The 25,015-nt window shown below is 41.7% G+C and overlaps 1 protein-coding gene across 3 annotated transcripts in view; it reads right to left on the bottom strand.

The window, feature by feature from the left end:
* prlra (prolactin receptor a) overlaps nucleotides 1–24,553 on the bottom strand; it is a 35,687-nt gene extending 11,134 nt beyond the window's left edge. The window contains exons 1-4 of one of the 3 annotated variants that reach the window (XM_064977363.1): nucleotides 24,360–24,553; nucleotides 10,452–10,592; nucleotides 4,741–4,881; nucleotides 35–137 (exon numbers count right to left, since the gene is read on the bottom strand). In XM_064977363.1, the coding sequence (XP_064833435.1) occupies nucleotides 35–104 (70 nt within the window). In that variant the 5' untranslated portion in view covers nucleotides 105–137; nucleotides 4,741–4,881; nucleotides 10,452–10,592; nucleotides 24,360–24,553. Of the gene's footprint in view, nucleotides 1–34; nucleotides 138–4,740; nucleotides 4,902–10,451; nucleotides 10,593–24,359 lie in introns of those variants that run through there. The other 2 variants (XM_064977362.1, XM_064977364.1) reach the window with 2 other exon arrangements.
* Between the last annotated feature and the right edge of the window lie 462 nt (nucleotides 24,554–25,015).

Raw genomic sequence — 25,015 nt, 5'->3', positions numbered from 1 at the left:
ACACGTAACACACACTTTGTGGTCTGTGACTTACGTGCTCCCTGAGCAACCACAGGCAGGATTAGTGACAGTATCAGTGTTACTCCCACGTCTCTCCACATCATGCCGCCTCACTGCCTCGCAAGTCAGGTTGAATTCTGGGAAAACAGAGACAGAAACAGACCAAGCATGAAGCATGACCAGGGATCAACCTATCAGGTGGCTCTGAACACTAGAACACTAGACAGGCGACATCATATAATTGAACCCCTGGTTGTCTTGTGTGATCAGTAGAAACAAGACTTGATGCTAGGGGAAACAACATGGTTACTACCAGTACAGTATATGCCGGCCAAAGTCAGACTGAAGACCACGATGGAAATACGTTTTTGTGTGTGTGTGTAATCCTACTTGATGATTTTAAATAACTTGTGTTATTAGTGGAGTTGTATTTTGTAATGGACCGAACAAATTCTTGCCATCTGACCAGTTACATGATGAAAAAGGTCAATATGTCTCAATGGGTTCTAACTCATTTACTTGTTATATATCTTTATTATTACATAAAGGGGCTGTACCTCCATCCTCAGGAAATAATACAAACTGTAGATTTGCGTATTAGTATAGTATAGTATAGTATTAGTAGCCTCAACTAGACCAGATTTGGAAAGACAGCCATTCTAGACTTGCGTGTTAGTGAATGTCAGTGTCAACTTGGTTCAACTGGGCCATCCCACCCTTGTCCAGGTGGTTGAGTTCAACTTCTAACCGCAACGTGTGTAGTTTAAATGACATTTTATAATCCATCTATGGCCCCATTGAATTTCCACAGTCATGGAAATTCCCTTGGATTGTGGTGTCAGGAAAATTCCCTCGGATTGTGGCTCTCACTCAACATCAACAAAACAAAGGAGATGATTGTGGATTTCAGGAAACAGCAGAAGGAGCTGTTATCCACATCGACGGGACAGTAGCGGAGAAGGTGGAAAGTTTTAAGTTCCTCGGTGTACACATCACGGACAAACTGAAATGGTCCACCCACACAGACAGCGTGGTGAAGAAGGCACAACAGCGCCTCTTTAACCTCAGGAAGCTGAAGAAATTTGTCTCGTTACCTAAAAGCCTCACAAACTTTTACAAATGGACATCGAGAGCATCCTGTCGGGCTGTATCACCGCCTGGTACGGCAACCACCCTCAATTGCATGGCTCCCCAGAGGGTAGTGCGGTCTGCACAATGCATCACCGGGGACAAACTACCTGCCCTCCAGGACACCTACAGCACACGATGTCACAGGAAGGCCAAAAAGATCATCAAGGACAACAATCACCTGAGCCACTGCCTGTTCACCCCACTATCATCCAGAAGGCGAGGTCGGTACAGGTGCATCAAAGCTGGGACCGAGAGACAGAAGCTGTTTTTCAATCTCAAGGTCATCAGACTGTTAAACAGCCATCACTAACACAGAGAGGCTGCTGCCAACATAGACTCAAATCTCTGGCCACTTTAATAAATGGATTTAGTAAATGTATCACGAGCCACTTTAAACAACGCCACTTCGATAATGTTTACATATCCTACATTACTCATCTCATATGTAAATACTGTATTTTATACCATCTATTGCATCTTGCCTATGCCGCACAGCCATCGCGCATCCATATATTTATATGTACATGTTCCAGTCCTTTACATTGTGTGTATGAGGCCGTCGTTGTGAATTTGTTAGATTACTTGTTAGATATTACTGCACTGTCAGAACTAGAAGCACAAGCACTTCGCTACACTTGTTAACATCTGCTAACCATGTGTATGTGATCAATATTTTTTTATATTTTTTATTTGATGCTTATAAAATATTTATTCATGTTGTCTTGATGTTTACCACCATTCAGGTGAACATCAATATAAGATAAGAATATAATACTAAGATGAGGAAAATAGCTGTGATATTTTGATAGAAAATAAGAATAACAGAAACAAAGAATAGCTGGAGAAAATCAATATAAGATAAGAATATAATACTAAGATGAGGAAAATAGCTGTGATATTTTGATAGAAAATAAGAATAACAGAAACAAAGAATAGCTGGAGAAAATCAATATAAGATAAGAATATAATACTAAGATGAGGAAAATAGCTGTGATATTTTGATAGAAAATAAGAATAACAGAAACAAAGAATAGCTGGAGAAAATCAATATAAGATAAGAATATAATACTAAGATGAGGAAAATAGCTGTGATATTTTGATAGAAAATAAGAATAACAGAAACAAAGAATAGCTGGAGAAAATCAATATAAGATAAGAATATAATACTAAGATGAGGAAAATAGCTGTGATATTTTGATAGAAAATAAGAATAACAGAAACAAAGAATAGCTGGAGAAAATCAATATAAGATAAGAATATAATACTAAGATGAGGAAAATAGCTGTGATATTTTGATAGAAAATAAGAATAACAGAAACAAAGAATAGCTGGAGAAAATCAATATAAGATAAGAATATAATACTAAGATGAGGAAAATAGCTGTGATATTTTGATAGAAAATAAGAATAACAGAAACAAAGAATAGCTGGAGAATTCAACTTTTCAGGCAGAGTATTAAACACGTTTTATTTAATCATACACCTGACGCAACAGAGTTTCCTCCCAGTATCCTCTATAGAGTAGGCCCTCTTCATGCTGACATCCTGTCTAATTGGGTAACTAACGAGGTCAATTAGGCCCTCTTCATAGTGACGAACAGGGTTCTCTACACTGTGATGTAATCTGTGTGCAAGGCGAGCCAGAGAGACGTGTGAATCTCTCCGACAGCTGTGCATAAGGTCTTATTACTGAGCAATTAATGGGTTCCTCCCAGGCCAGCGTTTTATCTTAACACCCTGAGAAAGATCTGGAATCACATAGCCTTGCTACTTTGAAGTAGTCATGAGTCAATTGGATTTTTGAAGTACCGTATATAGAATGATATAAAAATATATTTAAGGCCTGCAGAGAAGAGTAAACATGACAGAAAAGCTGGAATAAAAGGATATTGTTTTCCCCCATGTGTGCAAAGATTAACAAAGCTCCTCCTCTTTCCAGCTGGCATATACAGCACATCTGATTGTGTAACGCTAAGGGCTTATGTGTCATCATCACCAAGGAGAAACAAATCCAAATCAAATCAAATTTGATTTGTCACATACACATGGCTAGCAGATGTTAATGCGAGTGTAGCGAAATGCTTGTGCTTCTAGTAATCTAACCTAACAATTTCACAACAACTGCCTTATACACTGCTACTGCTACTGCTGCTTCTTTATCAGACTGCAATGCAACCCCCATTGTGCAGGACTGTGGATTGCAAAAATAAAAAATGAACCGAAGGGATCACTAACTAATAGCGGCCAGTCAGAGATCGTCTGTTCTGCGTGCCTCACTGGTACTTCCACTAAGCCGATGAAGTAACACTTATTTAACTACATTACTCCATCTAGCTACCTTGCTACCTCCACGACTTCTGACCCCTAGAGTGATGGTGGTATTTACTCCACGGTACCTTGATTTCTACGTCACCCTAATCTGATAACTGTCAGATTAGAGTTGAAGTGGTTGAAAGGAGGGGAGGATTGTCCTTCGGCTGTATATAGCTCTGTCTTACATAACCATAGCATCACTAAGCTGCAGCCTGCTAAGCTGGCAAAGTGAGTGAAGGCAAACAAACAGGGACGCTCATAAACGTAAATTGATTCAACGTCTGTATAGTGACCCTAAATGTCTTCGTTCTCACGGTTCTCATCTTTTTCTCACTCAGGTTCCCCCTTTTTCTATCCCTTGCTGGTTTATCCCTCTAGATACTTAATCGTGATTGAAAGGCTAAATTAAATCTCAACTATAGGCCAGAACTAAGTCTAGATTTCAATGGGTTAGGTTAATATCTTGTATTTTATTTCTTGGTCATTAGTAGTTCAACTAGATTTCTTTGGTATAAAAGCATGAAATAAATCAACTTTCTTGGGAATAACTATAGAACCCTGGGTCTAGGATAACCCTGGGTCTAGGATAACCCTGGGTCTAGGATAACCCTGGGTCTAGGATAACCCTGGGTCTAGGATAACCCTGGGTCTAGGATAGCATCCTACGTGTTAAGAGGCTACAGACTATTTCAGATGTGAGGTATCAGATTGCGCCCTGTGTGGTAAGGAGATCCTAGTGCTTCTTCTGATAGGCCTATATCCTGACGCTCCCTGGGTGAATAACGATTAGGGATATTTAATTATTAAGGGGCTCAGGTATGACTCCAGGCTAGTAGGGTTTTGAATGGCTCGGGTGGGTGCTGCCTTCAGACTGGAATAGTAGGTCATTAGAACCTGACCTGGGCCTTGCCTTGTGCACAGGCCTGGTCGTCAAACATCAGTACACCAACTGGAGAGTGCTACAAAAGCCACAATATACAATCTTAGAAAAAAGGGATCCAAAACGTATCTTTAGCTGTCCCCATAGGAGAACCCTTTTTTGTTCCAGGTAGAACTCTTTTGGGTTCCAACTCAAAAGGGTTCTGCCTGGAACCAAAAAGGGTTCTTCAAAGGGTTCTCCTATGGGGACAACTGAAAACCCCTTTTAGGTTCTAGAGAGCACCTTTTTCTCTAAGAGTGTACAGTAGGTATGATGGCTCAACAAAGTAGTCTTTAGACACTGTAAGTGTGTAGTTGTTTAGATATCTTTCTATATGAATCACAGTACGCACGAACGCACGCACGCACACACACTAACCTTGACACACTCTGAGGCCTTGTCAGAAGAACCTTGACCGTCATGTGACCTAAACAGTAAAGTGTAAACCGGCCTGACCAGCCTCCTCATGATTCTGTTGATACAGGATGGGGACTGGGCTGTTGTGCACTGAGAAGTATCCTGGGGCATGGGATAACACACACACACACACACACACACACACACACACACACACACACACACACACACACACACACACACACACACAAACAAAACCAATTCAAGAGGATGGCTCTTCTTCCTAACATTGAAAAAAAGTATTTGGGTTAATAAACATCTTGGTTTGTGACTGGACGGCTGGCATTTCTAGTTATTCTAAGTTCTTTGATTGTGCTGACATTTTCCTCCAGGGCTGCAGCACACCACCAAGGTACACCTACTGTAGGTACACAGAGCACACGGGGAGGGACGCTGAATAGCATTAAAAAACAAGGTGCTGCGAGACATGGATATGATCTTTTTGCACCGAAAACACATCATATTATAGTAGTGTATGTCGGCACACCTCAGTATTGATGTAAAGTGCCTTCAGGAAGCATTCACACATTTTCCACATGTTGTTGTTTCAGCCTGAATTTAAAAATGGATTAAATAAAAGTGTAAAACTAAAACAACAAAAAAATGTGGCAAAGAAATTAACTTTATGCCCTGAAAACAAAGCTTTATGTTTGGGGCAAATCGAAAACAACAAAATCACTGAGTACCACTCTTCATACATTCAAGCTTGGTAGTGGCTGCATCATGTTATGGGTATGCTTGTCATCGGCAAGGACTAGGGAGTTTAGGGTGAAAAGAAACAAAATAAATCTAAGCACAGGCAAAATCCTAGAGGAAAACCTGGTTCAGTCTGCTTTCCAACAGACACTGGGGAGACAAATTCACCTTTCAGCAGGACAATAACCTAAAGGACAAGGCCAAATATACACTGGAGTTGCTTACCAAGATGACATTGAATGTTCCTGAGTGGACTAGTTACAGTTTTGACTTAAAATCAGCTTGAAAATCTACAGCAAGACTTGAATAATTTTTCAAATAATAATATCAAAATATTGTACAATCCAGGTGTGCAAAGCTCAGACAGACTGTTGTAAAAAATCACTGCCAAATGTGATTCTAACATGTATTGACTCAGCGGTGTGAATACTTATGTACATTTCATTTTCAATATATTTGCATTTAAAAAAATAAAAATAAAACTTTTGTCATTATGGGATATTGTGTGTAGATGGGTGAGAGAGGGATTTTTGTTGTTGTTTCAATCCATTTTTAATTGAGATGTGGAATAAGTCAAGGGGTATGAATACTTTATGAAGGCGCTGTATCGACACGATGGACATGGTCATTGCAGGGCTCCCTGGTGAACGAGACATTGGTCTCATTAGACTCCCTTCTTATTGTTAATATACTGAATGGCACATAGAGGTTGCTGAGCGTCTTCAAACTGACCCTTGTGTCTGATGAGTGTTATCTGGGGCAGCAGGGTAGCCTAGTGGTTAGAGCATTGGACCAGTAACCGAAAGGTTGAATGTTCGAATCCTTGGACCAGTAACCGAAAGGTTGAAAGTTCGAATCCCCGAGCTGACAAGGTACAAATCTGTCGTTCTGCCCCTGAACAGCAGTTAACCCACCGTTCCTAGGCCGTCATTGAAAATAAGAATTTGTTCTTAACTGACCTGCATAGTAAAATAAATAAATAAATAAAAATCTCCCATGACCAGGACTGCGTCCCAAAAATGGCAACCTATTCCCTACATAGTACACTACTTTTAAGCCCTGTGGCTCTGGTCAGAAGTAGTGCACTAGGGCAGGGATGGGCAACTCCAGTCCTCCCTCGGGGGCCTAGCAGGTGTCATACTTTTAACCCAGCCCCAGCTAACACACCTGACTCCAACAACCAACTGATTATGATCTTCAGTTTAGAATGCAATTACTTTAATCAGCTGTGTTGACTAGGGATGTGGACAAAGTGTGACACCACTCCGGTCCCGAGGACTGGAACTGCCCATCCCTGATGTAGGGAATAGGGTGTCTTTTAGGAGGCGACCTAGGTCAAATTATGTATAAAAACTGAACCAGAGCATCATGGAACTTTTTGTCGGATGAGATTCATTGTAATGGAAACATCCAGAAGCTTGTCACTGTCGTACTGGAATGATACTGTACATAATGTAATCTAGGGAATGGACATGGTGAGCAGGCCCACTGGCATGGTTTTCTCACCGCACAGACGCATATGCACAGAAAAACACATGGTACAACATATTGTGACGGTCTGTCTCACAGTAAATACCACTAGTGTCTTATGCCTCAGTGTTTTCACTGTACACAGAGTCATGAAAACATTCTCTTCTTCCACCTCTAAGAGCTGCTACACCCTCCACTTCTGAGTAGCCTAGTAGCCTAGCCTGGGTAGCTCAGTAGCCTAGCCTGGGTAGCTCAGTAGCCTAGCCTGGGTAGCTCAGTAGCCTAGCCTGGGTAGCTCAGTAGCCTAGTCTGGATAGCTCAGTAGCCTGGTAGCCTAGTCTGGGTAGCTCAGTAGCCTAGTCTGGGTAGCTCAGTAGCCTAGTCTGGGTAGCTCAGTAGCCTAGCCTAGGTAGCTCAGTAGCCTAGCCTAGGTAGCTCAGTAGCCTAGCCTAGGTAGCTCAGTAGCCTAGCCTGGGTAGCTCAGTAGCCTAGCCTGGGTAGCTCAGTAGCCTAGCCTGGGTAGCTCAGTAGCCTAGTCTGGGTAGCTCAGTAGCCTAGTAGCCTAGTCTGGGTAGCTCAGTAGCCTAGTCTGGGTAGCTCAGTAGCCTAGTCTGGGTAGCTCAGTAGCCTAGACTGGGTAGCTCAGTAGCCTAGCCTAGGTAGCTCAGTAGCCTAGCCTGGGTAGCTCAGTAGCCTAGCCTGGGTAGCTCAGTAGCCTAGCCTGGGTAGCTCAGTAGCCTAGTCTGGGTAGCTCAGTAGCCTAGTAGCCTAGTCTGGGTAGCTCAGTAGCCTAGTCTGGGTAGCTCAGTAGCCTAGTCTGGGTAGCTCAGTAGCCTAGTTTGGGTAGCTCAGTAGCCTAGCCTAGGTAGCTCAGTAGCAAAACAGCCCTGAGATGAGGTTACTTAGTGGGAAAATAAAGTCTGTGTCTTACTACTGTACTTTTGCCATTGAAACTATGGTACGCTGAATCATTGGTCCAGTTTAGCCAAACCTCAGGTTGATGAGCTAACAAGTGTATGAGGATGATACCGCTGTGCTTTCTGTTGACAACAGAACTGCAATCGGGCTTTTTGGGGCAGCAGGTAGCCTAGTGGGCCAGTAACCGAAAGGTTGCTGGATCGAATCCCCGAGCTGACAAGGTAAAAATCTGTCGTTCTGCCCCTGAACAAGGCATTTAACCCACTAAGTTGTCATTGTAAATAAGAATATGTTCTTAAAGTGACTTGCCAAGTTAAATAAAGGTGAAATTAAAATAAAAAAAAATCATAATAAATGATGCTTTGCAGAAAACCTTTGTTGAACTGGAATCAGAACTTAATGCAAACTAATTAAATGTTATTTTCCAAATCACATAAAAATGTATCTGCTGATGTCCCAGGTTATTAATATCTGGGTATCTGGATGGACGAGAAGCTATTTTTCAGAAAGCATATTGATTAGTTACTTAAGAAGTTAAGAATTAAAATGAACTTCCTTTATAAGAATAGGGCATACCTTTCATTAAATTGCCCATAACAAATCATTCAGTCGACATTCATACCAGTTATAGACTATGGGGAAAATCGATTATATGAATGCAGCTGCCACTGTACTGAAGACTGTGAACGCAGTTTGTCATACCACACTCTGTATCAGAAAGTAGGCGGACCCTCCTTGAAGCCTCGTAGATTGATGCATTGCACTCTTTTTGTTTATAAAGCCCTCTTGCATAAGCTTCCACCGTACCTTACTACATTATTAACCTACAGACATATACGAGCTACCAGACCGCCCTCGGGGATGGCTAAGTCTGGATTTGGCTATATTTTTTTTTGCCCGGCAATTAGACCTAAATTACAAAACGTTCTTTGATATTGATCACCAATATTTACATTTCCCAACAGACTAAATCATGGAGATAGATGGATATAAATTGATTTATTTGATTTCTACGTCACCCTAATCTGATAATTGTCAGATTAGAGTTGAAGTGGTTGAAAGGAGGGGAGGATTGTCCTTCGGCTGTATATAGCTCTGTCTTACATAACCATAGCATCACTAAGCTGCAGCCTGCTAAGCTGGCAAAGTGAGTGAAGGCAAACAAACAGGGACGCTCATAAACGTAAATTGATTCAACGTCTGTATAGTGACCCTAAATGTCTTCGTTCTCACGGTTCTCATCTTTTTCTCACTCAGGTTCCCCCTTTTTCTGTCCCTTGCTGGTTTATCCCTCTAGATACTTAATCGTGATTGAAAGGCTAAATTAAATCTCAACTATAGGCCAGAACTAAGTCTAGATAACAATGGGTTATGTTTATATCTTGTATTGGATTTCTTGGTCATTAGTAGTTCAACTAGATTTAAAAAAAATAAAAATAAATGGCTATATGGGAAATCTACAACCCGATACCAGTAAGCCTGCCAAAAGAAGTAGTAATGAATGATTTTTACAATCTGCCTGCACTGCATTTACTCATTTATAACACTGTACTTGGGCCTGTACTTCCTTTGGATTAAAACCATAAACTAAATACACTTTCTTTAGATTAAAACCATAAACTAAATACACTTTCTTTAGATTAAAACCATAAACTAAATACACTTTCTTTAGATTAAAACCATAAACTAAATACACTTTCTTTGGATTAAAACCATTAAATAAATACACTTCCTTTGGATTAAAACCATAAAATAAATACACTTTCTTTAGATTAAAACCATAAAATAAATACACTTTCTTTAGATTAAAACCATTAAATAAGTTAAGTGAGGTGGTGTCCATGGCAACCCCACGGGGTGATACTTTATGTGAGGGAATGATTACAATTATTCCTTGATAATGGTGGAGGAGGACTCTATTTTGCTCTTTACCTCCCTTTCTCAGATACAATGACTGATTATGTTCAAACAACCATTTGTTACTCACAAGGAATTTAGAACAGCCAGAGCACCTTCAGGGCCAATGAGGTAGCCTACGCTGAATTCTACAGCATCTGCCTTTTTCCTCTCTCTGATTCCTCCTGACAGTGGGATAGGGGTGTATTACAATTACAAGATCAAACAATAGGGTTATGTTTGATCTTTCGGCCTGGACCAAAGGGGAGCAGCAGAGCACGCTATTGTATTCTAGTGTGTTGTTGATTCCCAACACCCAATGCTTGTTCAGAGAATAGAATAGGTTACAGACTGTAATTTCAGAAGGTGTGAGGTATCAAATCCCCGAGTTAACACACTGTGCGGTAAGGAGATCCTAGTGCTTCTTCTGATAGGCCTATATCCTGACGCTCCCTGGGTGAATAACGATGAGGGATTTTTAATTATTCTCAGGTATGACTCCAGGCTAGTAGGGTTTTGAATGGCTCGGGTGGGTGCTGCCTTCAGACTGGAATAGTAGGTCATTAGTTTGTAAGTGTGTAGTTGTTTAGATATCTTTCTATATTGGCCGTCACTGTAAATAAGAATGTGTTCTTAACTGACTTGCCTAATTAAATAAAGGAAAAAGAAAAGTGAAAGACACACACACTAACCTTGACACACTCTGAGGCCTTGTCAGAAGAACCTTGACCGTCATGTGACCTAAACAGTAAAGTGTAAACCGGCCTGACCAGCCTCCTCATGATTCTGTTGATACAGGATGGGGACTGGGCTGTTGTGCACTGAGAAGTATCCTGGGGCATGGGATAACACACACACACACACACACACACACACACACACACACACACACACACACACACACACACACACACACACACACACACACACACACACACACACACACACACACACACACACAAACAAAACCAATTCAAGAGGATGGCTCTTCTTCCTAACATTGAAAAAAAGTCTTTGGGTTAATAAACATCTTGGTTTGTGACTGGACTGGTTACTGTGTTTCCAAATGGCTGCCATTTCTAGTTATTCTAAGTTCTTTGATTGTGCTGACATTTTCCTCCAGGGCTGCAGCACACCACCAAGGTACACCTACTGTAGGTACACAGAGCACACGGGGAGGGACGCTGAATAGCATCAGAACCCTTTTTCCCCCCTAAGAGTTTAGGTCAAATTATTTACAAAGTTTGAACCAGAGCATCATGGAACATTTTGTAGGATGAGATTCATTATATTCCAAACATCCAGAAGGTTGTCACTGTTGTACTGGAAAGATATATAATTACATCTGGTGAATGGACATGTTGAACAGACCCCCTGTCATGGTGTTCTCCCCAGTGGTTAAACAACATTTAAACGCGGAGAGACATCTCATACAGACACATATGCACGGACAAACACACGGCACAACATACTGTGCCATATGTTGCTTACAGTAAACATCACAAGTGTTTACCCCTCTGTCCTGTCTCACATACTTCCTTCACCCTCACCGTGTCTTATGCCTCAGTGTTTTCACTGTACACAGAGTCATGAAAACATTCTCTTCTTCCACCTCTAAGAGCTGCTACACCCTCCACTTCTGAGAAGCCTAGTAGCCTAGCCTAGGTAGCTCAGTAGCCTAGCCTGGGTAGCTCAGTAGCCTAGTCTGGGTAGCTCAGTAGCCTAGTAGCCTAGCCTAGGTAGCTCAGTAGCCTAGCCTGGGTAGCTCAGTAGCCTAGTCTGGGTAGCTCAGTAGCCTAGTAGCCTAGTCTGGGTAGCTCAGTAGCCTAGTAGCCTAGCCTAGGTAGCTCAATAGCCTAGCCTAGGTAGCTCAGTAGCCTAGCCTAGGTAGCTCAGTAGCCTAGCCTAGGTAGCTCAGTAGCCTAGGTAGCTCAGTAGCCTAGTCTAGGTAGCTCAGTAGCCTAGTCTGGGTAGCTCAGTAGCCTAGGTAGCTCAGTAGCCTAGTCTAGGTAGCTCAGTAGCCTAGTCTGGGTAGCTCAGTAGCCTAGTCTAGGTAGCTCAGTAGCCTAGTCTGGGTAGCTCAGTAGCCTAGGTAGCTCAGTAGCCTAGTCTGGGTAGCTCAGTAGCCTAGTCTAGGTAGCTCAGTAGCCTAGTCTAGGTAGCTCAGTAGCCTAGTCTAGGTAGCTCAGTAGCCTAGTAGCCCTGAGATGAGGATACTTAGTGGGAAAATAAACTCTACTGTGTTTTACTACTGTACTTACTACTGAGAGCGAGAGCAAAGTGAAAGTGTGTAGATGAGAGCAGTTTAGCCTTGTTAATAACTATACAAATAGATTTAGTTTGAATCTGAACATATCTACACATGCATACTATCTCAATCAGCCTGACAAACCGGTGTCTGTAGGTTGACTCGCTACTGTTATAGCCTCACTACTGTTATAGCCTCGCTACTGTATATAGTCTCGCTACTGTATATAGCCTCGCTACTGTATATAGCCTCGCTACTGTTATAGCCTCGCTACTGTTATAGCCTCGCTACTGTTATAGCCTCGCTACTGTATATAGCCTCACTACTGTTATAGCCTCGCTACTGTATATAGCCTCGCTACTGTTATAGCCTCACTACTGTATATAGTCTCGCTACTGTATATAGCCTCGCTACTGTATATAGTCTCGCTACTGTATATAGCCTCGCTACTGTATATAGCCTCTCTACTGTTATAGCCTCGCTACTGTATATAGCCTCACTACTGTTATAGCCTCGCTACTGTATATAGCCTCGCTACTGTATATAGCCTCTCTACTGTATATAGCCTCGCTACTGTATATAGCCTCACTACTGTATATAGGCTCACTACTGTATATAGCCTCGCTACTGTATATAGCCTCTCTACTGTATATAGCCTCGCTACTGTATATAGCCTCGCTACTGTATATAGCCTCGCTACTGTATATAGCCTCTCTACTGTATATAGCCTCTCTACTGTATATAGCCTCACCACTGTTATAGCCTCGCTACTGTTATAGTCTCGCTACTGTATATAGCCTCGCTACTGTTATAGCCTCGCTACTGTATATAGCCTCACCACTGTACATAGCCTCACCACTGTATATAGCCTCACCACTGTTATAGCCTCTCTACTGTATATAGCCTCACTACTGTATATAGTCTCGCTACTGTTATAGCCTCGCTACTGTATATAGCCTCGCTAGCCTCGCTACTGTATATAGCCTCGCTACTGTATATAGTCTCGCTACTGTTATTTTTCACTGTCTTTTGCTGTTGTTTTATTTTTTTACTTACTTATTGTTCACCGAATACCCTTTTTGCACTATTGGTTAGAGCCTGTAAGTAAGTCATTTCACTGTAAGGTTGTATTTGGCGCATGTGACAAATAAACTTTGATTTGAGTTAATTGCCATTACCTCACCACAGCTACTGTGGGACAGCATAGAGATAAATCAATCTGCACACAACCTCCACAGGGGCTTGACCTTAAGTGTTAATTCCCAATTCTATATGGACGCTGACAGACACAGGCACAGCAATAGCCACGTCTACCACCACCACCTCTAATGACAACCTTGTTGAATGTTCTGCACATTAAACCTTGCTGCTTGGCACAACATGTGCCAACCGCATTCATACAAACAAAGTTGTACCTTTTCCTAGATTAATGTAGCCTAGATTTGATTTTAGGACTGGGAATGTGATAAATCCTTGGAGTGTTAATCATTGATAATAACTATGTTTTTTAATTTTTTTATTACCAATCTCATCAGTAGATTATTTTGGCTAAACTAAAAATGGCAGTTGACTTGACACCTACAGAGCTAATTATATATAATCAAGGGTATGATACAAATACACATTTCAGTGCTAAAAGAGAGATGAGTGAGCAGCTTCTCTCTCAGCTGACAGCTCGTCTGCTCAATTCAAAACGAGCACACAACAGGATTACTCATTGACTCACAGGGGGAATCTCATTACACAATTCACAAATCAGCACTTTCCACCGATCCATTTACTACTAACTAGCCTCGACTACAGTGGGTTTCATAAGTATTCATCCCCTTCGATTTCATTCACATTTTATTGTTTTACAAAGTCGGATTAAAATTGATTTAATTATCATTTTTTGTCAACGATCTACACTAAATACCCAATGTGAAAAGTGGAAGAAAAAATATATACTTAAAAAATAAATATTAATAAAAAATAAAACATGAATATATCTTGATTAGATAAGTATTCTCCCCCCTGAGTCAATACATGTTAGAATCACCTTTGGCAGTGATTACAGCTGTGAGTCTTCTTGGGTACGTCTCTAAGAGCTTTACACACCTGGATTGTGCAAGATTTGCCCATTATTCTTTTCATAATTCCTCAAGCTCTATCAAGGTGTTGGGGATCATAGCTAGACAGTAAGCCAAAGCTGTAACTTGGCCACGTAGGAACATTCGTGGTCTTCTTGGTAAGTCACTCCAGTGTAGATTTGGTCTTGTGTTTTAGGTTATTGTCCTGCTGAAGAGGTGAATTCCTCTCCCAGTGTTTAATGTAAAGCAGACTGAATCAGGCTTTCCTCTAGGATCCCGTTGGTTTGTATCCTGAAAAACTCCCCAGTCTTTGCTGATGACAAGCATACCCATACCATGATGCAGCCACCACCATCCTTGAAAATAAGGAGGTAGTTACTCAGTGATGTCTAGTGTTGGATTTGGCTTAAACATTAGGCTTTTCTTTTAAGCCAAAAAGTGTTTTCCTTTGCTGTGTTTTTTTTTACATTTTGGGTAAAGGATTGTTGCAGGATGCATGTTTAAATGTTTTATTTATTTTATTCTGGATATTTGTATTCTTCTTGTCACTCTGTCATTTAGGTCATTATTGTTGTTGATCCATCCTCAGTTGTCTCCCATCACAGCTACTGAACTCAGTAGCTGTTTTAAAATCACTAATGGCCTCATAGCGACATCCCTGAGCAGGTTCATTCCTGTTCTCCAGCTCAGTTCAGAAGGATGACTGTATTTTTGATGTGTCTCTGTAGTTTAATACATCACCCACGATTATTTATGCACTTGACCGTGCTTAAAGTGATATTCAATGTCTAATTTGTTATCGCTACCCATCTACCAATCACTACCCTTCTTTGAGGCTTTTGAAAATCTCCCTGGTCTTTGTACTTGAATCTGTGCTAAATTCAATATTTGACTTTGGGACCTTACTGATGTTGAATGTATGGGGGACAGGGGACACACACAACCTGTTGAAGGTTCTTCCCATGAAACCTCACTGATCTTCAGCCACACTCACACTCAAACAAAGTTGTCATTTAAAAATCATGTCAACCACAATTATTTCACACAGAGTGAGTCCATGTAACTTAATGTGTGATTTGTTAAGCCACATTGTACTCCTGAACTAACTTAAGCCGGCCTAAACCAAGAAGGTGAATACTTTTACATTTTAGTTCATTCATTATTATAAATTAGTACAAATGTATAAAACTTTTTTTCTCTTCAGTTTGACATGTTTAAGATTTTTGGGTAGACCTATGACAAAAAAAACCCACACAATTTATTCAATTTTAATCCCATTTTATAAAGCAACAAAATGTGGAAAAAAAACAAGGGGTGGTGGGGGGGGGGGGGGGTGAATACTTATGATACCGACTGTGTGTGGACTATACAGCCTATGTTGATAAAAAAGCTAAATGGAGGTGTATATATGTGTCACGTCTCTGACTGCTGAGAAATTGGCACAGCACAGCAGCGTGCTTTGAACAGAATAGAGGAAAATGACAGTCAAAGTATGGGACGTGAAATGTCAGGACAACAAGCAGGAACAGTCAAATATGCAATATGCTATCTTAAAAAGTTAGCCCCAACTTTTGCCAGACATTCACCAGTATAAGATTGATTGCTATGTTAGAGGAATTATGTGCGTCCGATGCTTATATTTATCCTGTTACACACTTTACACACATGTTATGGAAATGCGTTTACCCTGAGACAACCGCAAGGAGAATCGTCACGGAAACGATCACCATTGTCCAGCAGCCCTGGAACAATTGGGGTTTAAGTGCCTTGCTCAAGAGCACACCGACAGATTTTCACCTTATCGGCTCTGGTGTTCAAACCAGCAACCTTTCGGTTACTGGCCCAATGGTTAAACCTCAAAGCTAACCGCTGCCTCACAGGATACTGTGTCCCAGGGCTGACGTTATGGGAGGACCTTAGGGGGCCTGGCCCGCCCTACCGTACCTCCTTGCCCGTCCAAATAAAATATAATAATACAAAAATAAACAGAAAGATACATCTCAGATGAAGCATCTGAGAGAGTGAAACAGCTCCCCTCTGTCTCAATATGTATAGACCATGTATCTGTCTGGACAGTGAAACAGCTCCCTTCTGTCTCAGTATGTGTAGACCATGTATCTGTCTGGACAGTGAAACAGCTCCCCTCTGTCTCAGTATGTGTAGACCATGTATCTGTCTGGACAGTGAAACAGCTCCCCTCTGTCTCAGTATGTATAGACCATGTATCTGTCTGGACAGTGAAACAGCTCCCCTCTGTCTCAATATGTATAGACCATGTATCTGTCTGGACAGTGAAACAGCTCCCCTCTGTCTCAATATGTGTAGACCATGTATCTGTCTGGACAGTGAAACAGCTCCCCTCTGTCTCTGTATGTGTAGACCATGTATCTGATGCTGTCTGGACAGTGAAACAGCTCCCCTCTGTCTCAGTATGTGTAGACCATGTATCTGTCTGGACAGTGAAACAGCACCTCTCTATCTCAGTAGGTGTAGACCATGTATCTGTCTGGACAGTGAAACAGCTCCCCTCTGTCTCAGTATGTGTAGACCATGTATCTGTCTGGACAGTGAAACAGCACCTCTCTATCTCAGTATGTGTAGACCATGTATCTGTCTGGACAGTGAAACAGCACCTCTCTATCTCAGTATGTGTAGACCATGTATCTGATGCTGTCTGGACAGTGAAACAGCACCCCTCTGTCTCAGTACGTATAGACTATGTATCTGATGCTGTCTGTTCAAAAAGAGTATGACAGCATCAGATACATGGGCTACACACATGAGTTGGATACTTTCTCTTGTGAGGTCATTTCAGCCATGTGAATTGAAGGGAAGTTGGCGTCTACAGTGTACTCTATGGTGTACTATTCGGATGCTGGAATAGGCCTTTCTCTCATTTCCAAGTTGGGACTTCCGGTTTTGGGAAATCCTATATCCGATCTAAGCCGTATCCGATCTAAGCCTAATCCGATCTAAGGCGTATGGTCTTTTCTCAATAGAAATGGCTCAAACTAAGAGCAAGTCTTGTTGTAGCGTACCTCTTTGTTTGAATTGGAGACAAAATCTAAGGCCTCGCACTTTGAAGTCAACCTGAGTTGGGCTGGTCTTGGAGGGCTAGCTCAATTTACGTTTGCACTGCCTCTAGATTAGAAACGATGTCATGTTGCTAGCGAGCCAATATGACTGTGCAACAGAGAGGAAGAGGAAGAGAGAGCCACAACTTTGCCAAAAAGTCTCCCTCCAGTAGGTGGCATTTTTCTTTGTTTCGCCCACCATGCAAGGAGTTTTTTTACGGACGTCAATGAGAGTGTCGAATTTGGCCAACAACAAAAAATGCATGGCTTATTTTCTATTTGAGGTTTATTTGATTGAATAGAAGTTTTGTAATACTTACGTTGTTACGGGTGGACTGATATAAGTAGGACACGTGACATCCCGGTAACTTTGCAGAAAAACACTTTATGTTGGAACATTGCTGCGAGGACTTGCTTCCATTCAGCCACAAGAGAATTAGTGAGGTCGGGCACTGATGTTGGGCGATTAGGCCTGGCTCGCAGTCGGCGTTCCAATTCATCCCAACGGTGTTTGATGGGTTTGAGGTCAGAGCTCTGTGCAGGCCAGTCAAGTTCTAACGCAACATTTTTGTAAGGACCTCTGTGCCCGGGGCCATTGTTATGCTAAAACAGGAAAAGGCATTCCCCAAGCTGTTGCCACAAAGTTGGAAGCGCAGAATCATTTAGAATATCATTGTATGCTCTAAAGGGCCTTGCCTGAACCATGAAAAACAGCCCCAGACCATTATTCCTCCTCTACCAAACTTTACAGCTGGCACTGTGCATTGGGCTAGGTAGAATTCTCCTAGCATCAGCCAAAACCAGATTAGTCCGTCGGACTACCAGATGGTGAAGCGTGATTCATCACTCCAGAGGACACGTTTCTACTACTCCGGAGTCCAATGGCGGCGAGCTTTACACCCCTCCAGCCGACGCTTGGCATTGCTCATGGGGATCTTAGGCTTGTGTGCGGCTGCTTGGCCATGGAAACACATTTTTAACCTTCCGATGAACAGTTATTGTACTGACGTTGCTTCCAGAGGCCGTTTGGAACTCGGTAGTGAGTGTTGCAACCGAGGACAGATGATTTGTACGCACTACAGCACTCTGTGGTCCCGTTCTGTGGGCTTGTGTGGCCTACCACCATGCGGCTGAGCCGTTGTTGCTCCTAGACGTTTCCACCTCACAATAACAGCACTTACAGTAGACCAGGGCAGCTCTCCCAAGGCAGAAATTTGATGAACTGACTTGGTGGAAAGGTGGCATCCAATGACGGTGCCACGTTGAAAGTCACTGAGCTCTTCAGTAAGCACAGGAGATTGGTGGCACCTTAATTGGGGAGTTCTTGAAGAAGAAAAGAAGAGCCGCCCACTCTAGGAGCTCAGATGCAATAATAACCTAATAACCAACGTTTTAACAGACAAGCTGTCTTCATCAGGGTATATGAATTGGGGAGAACAGGCTTGTGGTAATGACTGGAGCGGAATCAGTGGAATGGTATCAAATACCATACCGTTTCCAGGTGTTTGATGACAATCCATTTGCTCCATTCTGACCATTATTATGAGTCGCTCTCCCCTCAGCAGCCTCCACTGTCAGTAAGGTAATTCTACTGTCAATGTTTGTCTATGGAGATTGCATGGCGGTGTGCTCGATTTTATACACCTGTCAGCAACGGGTATGGCTGAAATAGCCGAATCCACTTATTTGAAGGGGTGTCCACATACTTTTGTATATATAGTGTATTTCGTTGATTGTAAAGTATGTTATGTACATATTCTTAGCAAGCTCTTTGGTAGATAGCTAATCTTTTCTAGCTATAATATTTAGCTATCTAGCTCGCATTGCAAACATTAACCTAGCTAGATAGCATAAACAATGGCCATAAAAAAGTCTCTAGCTTAGTTTAGATGAAAGACCGATTTAAAAATGGGGTCGCGAGAGGAAATTTACACTTGGTTGATAGAACGGGGATTATGTCAGTAACAGTGGGGGTCAGTGCCGTGCAAGATTAGGGAGGACAATCATTTTTTTACGAGTATGGTCTTATTTCTATTACAGCATATTGGATGACTGTCATTCATATTCCATTCACCAAGCTCAATGTAACATTGACAGGTTTAGGCTCCTACACGATACTCCAATTTGCCCTCTACCCGTCATGAGGTTGCTACAACCTAGCCTACGAATGAAGGTTTATAACATAGGTGCACAGGTCAAGAGACATTTTTTAGTAACCAAGGTGACAGACAGTGGCATTCAATACCGCCTTGCAGACTCTTGCCTGAATCTAGCTGATCTAGGGTGTAATCATTAGTCCAAACAGTTTTAGTTGCGAAACGTTACAAGAGTTTAATGGACATATTCAGGTAGGTTCATACCCATTTCGTTACGTTTCTTTCCATTGAAAAAAAACAACATTTTGCAACAGAATTGGAAGAATGAATACACCTCTGATCACTCGGACACACAGTTCACTTTCATAGCAGCCATACAAACAGCATCATCACATCTACCTGCTCTCATCCTCTCACATGTTCCCTTCACTTGTGGACTTCAGTGCACAACACAACAGCTCTCTGTGACCAGGTGGAAAAAACCTCTCCATGCCAAACCTTAGTCATAGTCAACATACAGTAGCTACAAGAACTAAGGTGTTAGTAAACCCACACAATTCAATCCTATTACACAGTAGTGTACAGCAAGTAGCTGAACAGTTACACCGGCGGGCCCAGGTGGCAATAAACATTTTTTTAAATGAAAGCTTACCTTGAATTGGAAGAGTTGGAATGATGGATAGCATTAACCAGCTAGCTAAAATAAATATAATTTCTCTCTCAGTCACATTGTTGAGTAGGCTAAATTAGCTGCATTAGCTAGCTTACGTGAAACTGGAGAAAAATAATATGAAATATCTCTCTCTGCTGCTTCTCCTTGAGTCAACTACTCACCACATTTTATGCACTGTAGTGCTAGCTAGCTGTAGCTGATGCTTTCAGTACTAGATTAATTAATGATTCACTCTTTTAATTTTTTTTTTAATTCACAGAGTAGGAGGGTCCTCCCCTTCCTCCTCTGAGGAGCCTCCACTGGTCAGTAACCTCCAGTAGCTGTTAGATGCAGTTGTAATGAACAGAGAGGTTTCTGTTATCTTTCTAAAATGTGGCTCTATCTTTTGACTGGTTGAAGCTATAAAATAGTATGACCCCATCACTGAAAGATAAGACTCTCATGAACACTTACAAACCTAATGTTTCCCTCTAAAATGCCCATGAGTTGTTAGAACCGAGTGGACAAGACCAGGCACTCACTAAATCAGACTGGACAAGACCAGGCACTCACTAAATCAGACTGGACAAGACCAGGCACTCACTAAATCAGACTGGACAAGACCAGGCACTCATTAAATCAGACTGGACAAGACCAGGCACTCACTAAATCAGACTGGACAAGACCAGGCACTCACTAAATCAGACTGGACAAGACCAGGCACTCACTAAATCAGACTGGACAAGACCAGGCACTCACTAAATCAGACTGGACAAGACCAGGCACTCACTAAATCAGACTGGACAAGACCAAGCACTCACTAAATCAGACTGGACAAGACCAGGCACCAAATCAGACTGGACAAGACCAGGCACTCACTAAATCAGACTGGACAAGACCAGGCACTCACTAAATGAGACTGGACAAGACCAGGCACTCACTAAATCAGACTGGACAAGACCAGCTACTAAATCAGACTGGACAAGACCAGGCACTCACTAAATGAGACTGGACAAGACCAGGCACTCACTAAATCAGACTGGACAAGACCAGCTACTAAATGAGACTGGACAAGACCAGGCACTCACTAAATCAGACTGGACAAGACCAGGCACTCACTAAATCAGACTGGACAAGACCAGCTACTAAATCCGACTGGACAAGAGCAGGCACTCACTAAATCAGACTGGACAAGACCAGCTACTAAATCAGACTGGACAAGACCAGCTACTAAATCAAACTGGACAAGACCAGCTACTAAATCAGACTGGACAAGAGCAGGCACTAAATCAGACTGGACAAGAGCAGGCACTAAATCAGACTGGACAAGAGCAGGCACTAAATCAGACTGGACAAGAGCAGGCACTAAATCAGACTGGACAAGAGCAGGCACTAAATCAGACTGGACAAGACTTGGCACTAAATCAGACTGGAAGATCATACAACAATACTGGTACTGATGACAGAATTATTGCCTGATGGGCGGCAGGGTAGCCTAGTGGTTAGAGCGTTGGACTAGTAACCAAAAAGGTTGCAAGTTCAAATCCCTGAGCCTACAAGGTTCTGTTCTGCCCCTGAACAGGCAGTTAACCCACTGTTCCTAGCCCGTCATTGTGAATAAGAATTTGTTCTTAACTGACTTGCCTAGTTAAATAAAGGTTAAAAAATAAGAAGATCTTCTGAATTTCCCAACACCTTTCTGATGCATTTCAGTCACTAAAAACCATACTGTCTTCAGATTGAAATAGTGTCCGACTGATTTGTAATAGACCAAATACATTTAAAAAAGTCAACATTGGCCAATGATTACATAACTTTTTTTTTTTTTTTTTTTTTTTACACGGTGGGATCATTGAGTGGCCTAGCTGATTATTGAGTTGCAGCTGTCAGTGAGAAGCGTCTAAAATATGTGTGAAGCTAATAATTGGATAATAATTTCAAATGTTGAGGCAAGAAGAAGGGGAGGGGTGTGTGGCGGAGATATAGGCGAATCTCTCCACAATGCAATCTCTCAGCCTTCTCCCACCAATCTCTCAACCTTCTCCCACCAATCTCTCAGCCTTCTCCCACCAATCTCTCAGCCTTCTCCCACCAATCTCTCAGCCTTCTCCCACCAATCTCTCAACCTTCTCCCACCAATCTCTCAGCCTTCTCCCACCAATCTCTCAGCCTTCTCCCACCAATCTCTCAGCCTTCTCCCACCAATCTCTCAACCTTCTCCCACCAATCTCTCAACCTTCTCCCACCAATCTCTCAGCCTTCTCCCACCAATCTCTCAGCCTTCTCCCACCAATCTCTCAGCCTTCTCCCACCAATCTCTCAACCTTCTCCCATCAATCTCTCAGCCTTCTCCTGCAAATTCATTGTGTGAATTGTTTGCCCCTTTGATTGTTTATTTTGATAAATTACCCATTACATATATCACCAGTAGTACATGTACTGTTAATCCCCATAACTTGGTTACATTAATTTATGTTAATGCATGTATTAATTACAATATTCTACAGTTCTCATTCTTAGATTAGAACCGTTATCCTTCTCTCATGCTGCCAAACATACTCTTGTATTGGATGCAGCCTATCACAGTCCGTTTTGTCACTGAAGCCCCATATACTACCCACGACTGCAACCTGTACGCTCTCGTTGGCTGGCTGGCTCCAGGTCATCTACAAGTCTCTGCTAGGTAAAGCCCTGCCTTACCTGAGCTCACTGGTCACCATAGCAGCACCCACCCGTAGCACGCGCTCCAGCAGGTATATCTCACTGGTCATAGCTCATCTGTAAATAGCCCATCCAATCTACCTCATCCCTAGAATGTATTTAATTATTTATCTTGCTCCTTTGCACCCCAGTATCTCTACTTACACATTAATCTTCTGCACATCTACCATTCCAGTGTTTAATTGCTATATTGTAATTACTTCGCCAACATGGCCTATTTATTGCCTTACCTCCCTTATCCTACCTCATTTGCACATACTGTATATATACTTTTTCGAATGTATTATTGACTGTATGTTTGTTTATTCCATGTGTAACTCTATGTTGCTTTTTGTGTCTAACTGCTTTGCATTATCTTGGCCAGGTCGTAGTTGTAAATGAGAACTTGTTCTCAACTAGCCTACCTGGTTAAATAAAGGTGAAATAAAAAAATAAAAAATATTTGCAGAGTTCACAACCTGCTACACTTGTAAGAATCAAGTTTTGATTTATTTCATAACCATCTATGAGTTTTGTCAATATTGTGTATTATATTTTGTTTGGAGTGTTAAATGTGTCTGGTTTTTCTATCTGTTAATGTTAAGGGAGCACGCGCACCTGAGCATGCATAGAAGTCGGTCTACCTGGCCTGCTGCGCACAAATGTAGGAAAGTGCCCATTTGGGGATGTTATGATTGTCTTAACTCACCATTTCCACCAGGAATAAACTGACTTTTTCAGTAATTTTGTCTCCACCTCGCACAAGTAAGGCAACGAAGTAAAAAAAACAAAAACGCATTACATCCTTTGCAAATGGCCGAACCCAGTTGATTGATATGACGCAATGTTGCACTTCACTAGCGATAGTTCAAGTCAAGATAGATAGAAATTGAGGCAGACAGGTGGAAGTAGAGAGATTAATGCGATTGAAAGTAGCTGGATTTTCATCCTGACATTTTCTACTGTTTTATTTGTCGGATTTATATATTTTGTTTCGTTTACAATGCGGCTGGTGCTCTTGCCTTGGTTTAATTATTACTTTGGGATTTATTTTCTAATTTTAATTCGGATTTTTATGATTAACCAAGTCACAATGATTTTGAGAAACGAAAACGTTATTATTGAAATTATACTACTGTTCCATGAAAATGCGCATATGATAATCCTAACTGGCACGCAGCTCCATAGAAATGGTAGGAAAATTGTAAGCTTCCCCAAACTTGAAACTCATGCACAGCCTACGATGTGATTTATTTGACAATCAGATGACTGGTTGTGTTCACGACACATTAAAAGGCAATACATTTTTACAGTTAAATTATATGTCTTTAATATAAAACCCATTTAAAAAAAATGGAGGTCTCGTGAAAAAACGTGACCCACTATGGAAATCCAACTGGTTCGTTCTGGTACCGTCCCTGAATCTGGTACCGGCCCTGCTATGTCCTACATACAATAGAGTTACATATCAGAATATGGTGCAGAGAATATAGTGATTCATTTAAATTATCATTCTATTCAATTATATTTCTGAACGTACTTTAAATTATAAATTATGAAGTGTTGTGCTAAAGTTGGTATTTTTTAAGTATTAAACGTATTTCTTAATGTAGCCTATTTATGCTTTGGAAGTGAGCTGATGAAACTAACCAGATCGCCCACCCACCTAGTTTCAATCCCTGGAAAACAGTGTCAGTGTTACTGAGTTGACTATCCTGACTTAAGTAGCCTGATTTGATCTATGTAATGTAGCCTACTCACCCCAATTGCATTCGGCGAAGTCCAGGCAATTCCTTTAATTCCTTATGCTTCCCAGAGGAGCTTGACTCCCATGCGACGGGGCTCCAACGGAAACTTTGTGGATATCTGTTGTTGTATAATGGGATACTTGGCTATAACACAGAACGAGGACACACACAGCCATGTAACTCAAGAATAAACCCAACACTAAAGAGCTTTCAGCATCTCCGGTCCTGAGGGGGAGAGAGGAGGGTGGAGTTGACGGTGTTGACCGCTCCCTCCCACAAGATCTAGAAACTCCGCCCAGCTCCCACGCATTTAGATACAGTACAATCTATGCTCCTGGAAGTCGCTCTGCTAAATGAAATACGTGTATGCACGTTGAGTTCAATACAAGCAACATATTTCAATTTTCATTCATTTCATCGACCCAGTTGATCCATGTGTTTATAATGTGACTATCGGTTTTGATGGCCCACCATCTATAGGAGATCCAACAGTTAAATTGCATTTAGCGCAGCTGTTATGTGAGGTTGGTCTCATAGACTAGACATAACATGGTCAACAAAAATCCGGGACACTCAAATTAGTATGATATGTTATGTTTGCCATAAAACAGAAGGTTACTGTGGTACTGTATGGCTCAGTTGGTTGAATATGGCACTTGCACTGCTAGG

Source organism: Oncorhynchus masou, chromosome 11 (genome assembly GCF_036934945.1).
Source record: "Oncorhynchus masou masou isolate Uvic2021 chromosome 11, UVic_Omas_1.1, whole genome shotgun sequence".
Taxonomy (NCBI): Eukaryota; Metazoa; Chordata; class Actinopteri; order Salmoniformes; family Salmonidae; genus Oncorhynchus; species Oncorhynchus masou.
The sequence above is the reverse complement of the archived record's forward strand: the minus strand, read 5'-3'. Positions and strand labels throughout refer to the sequence as shown.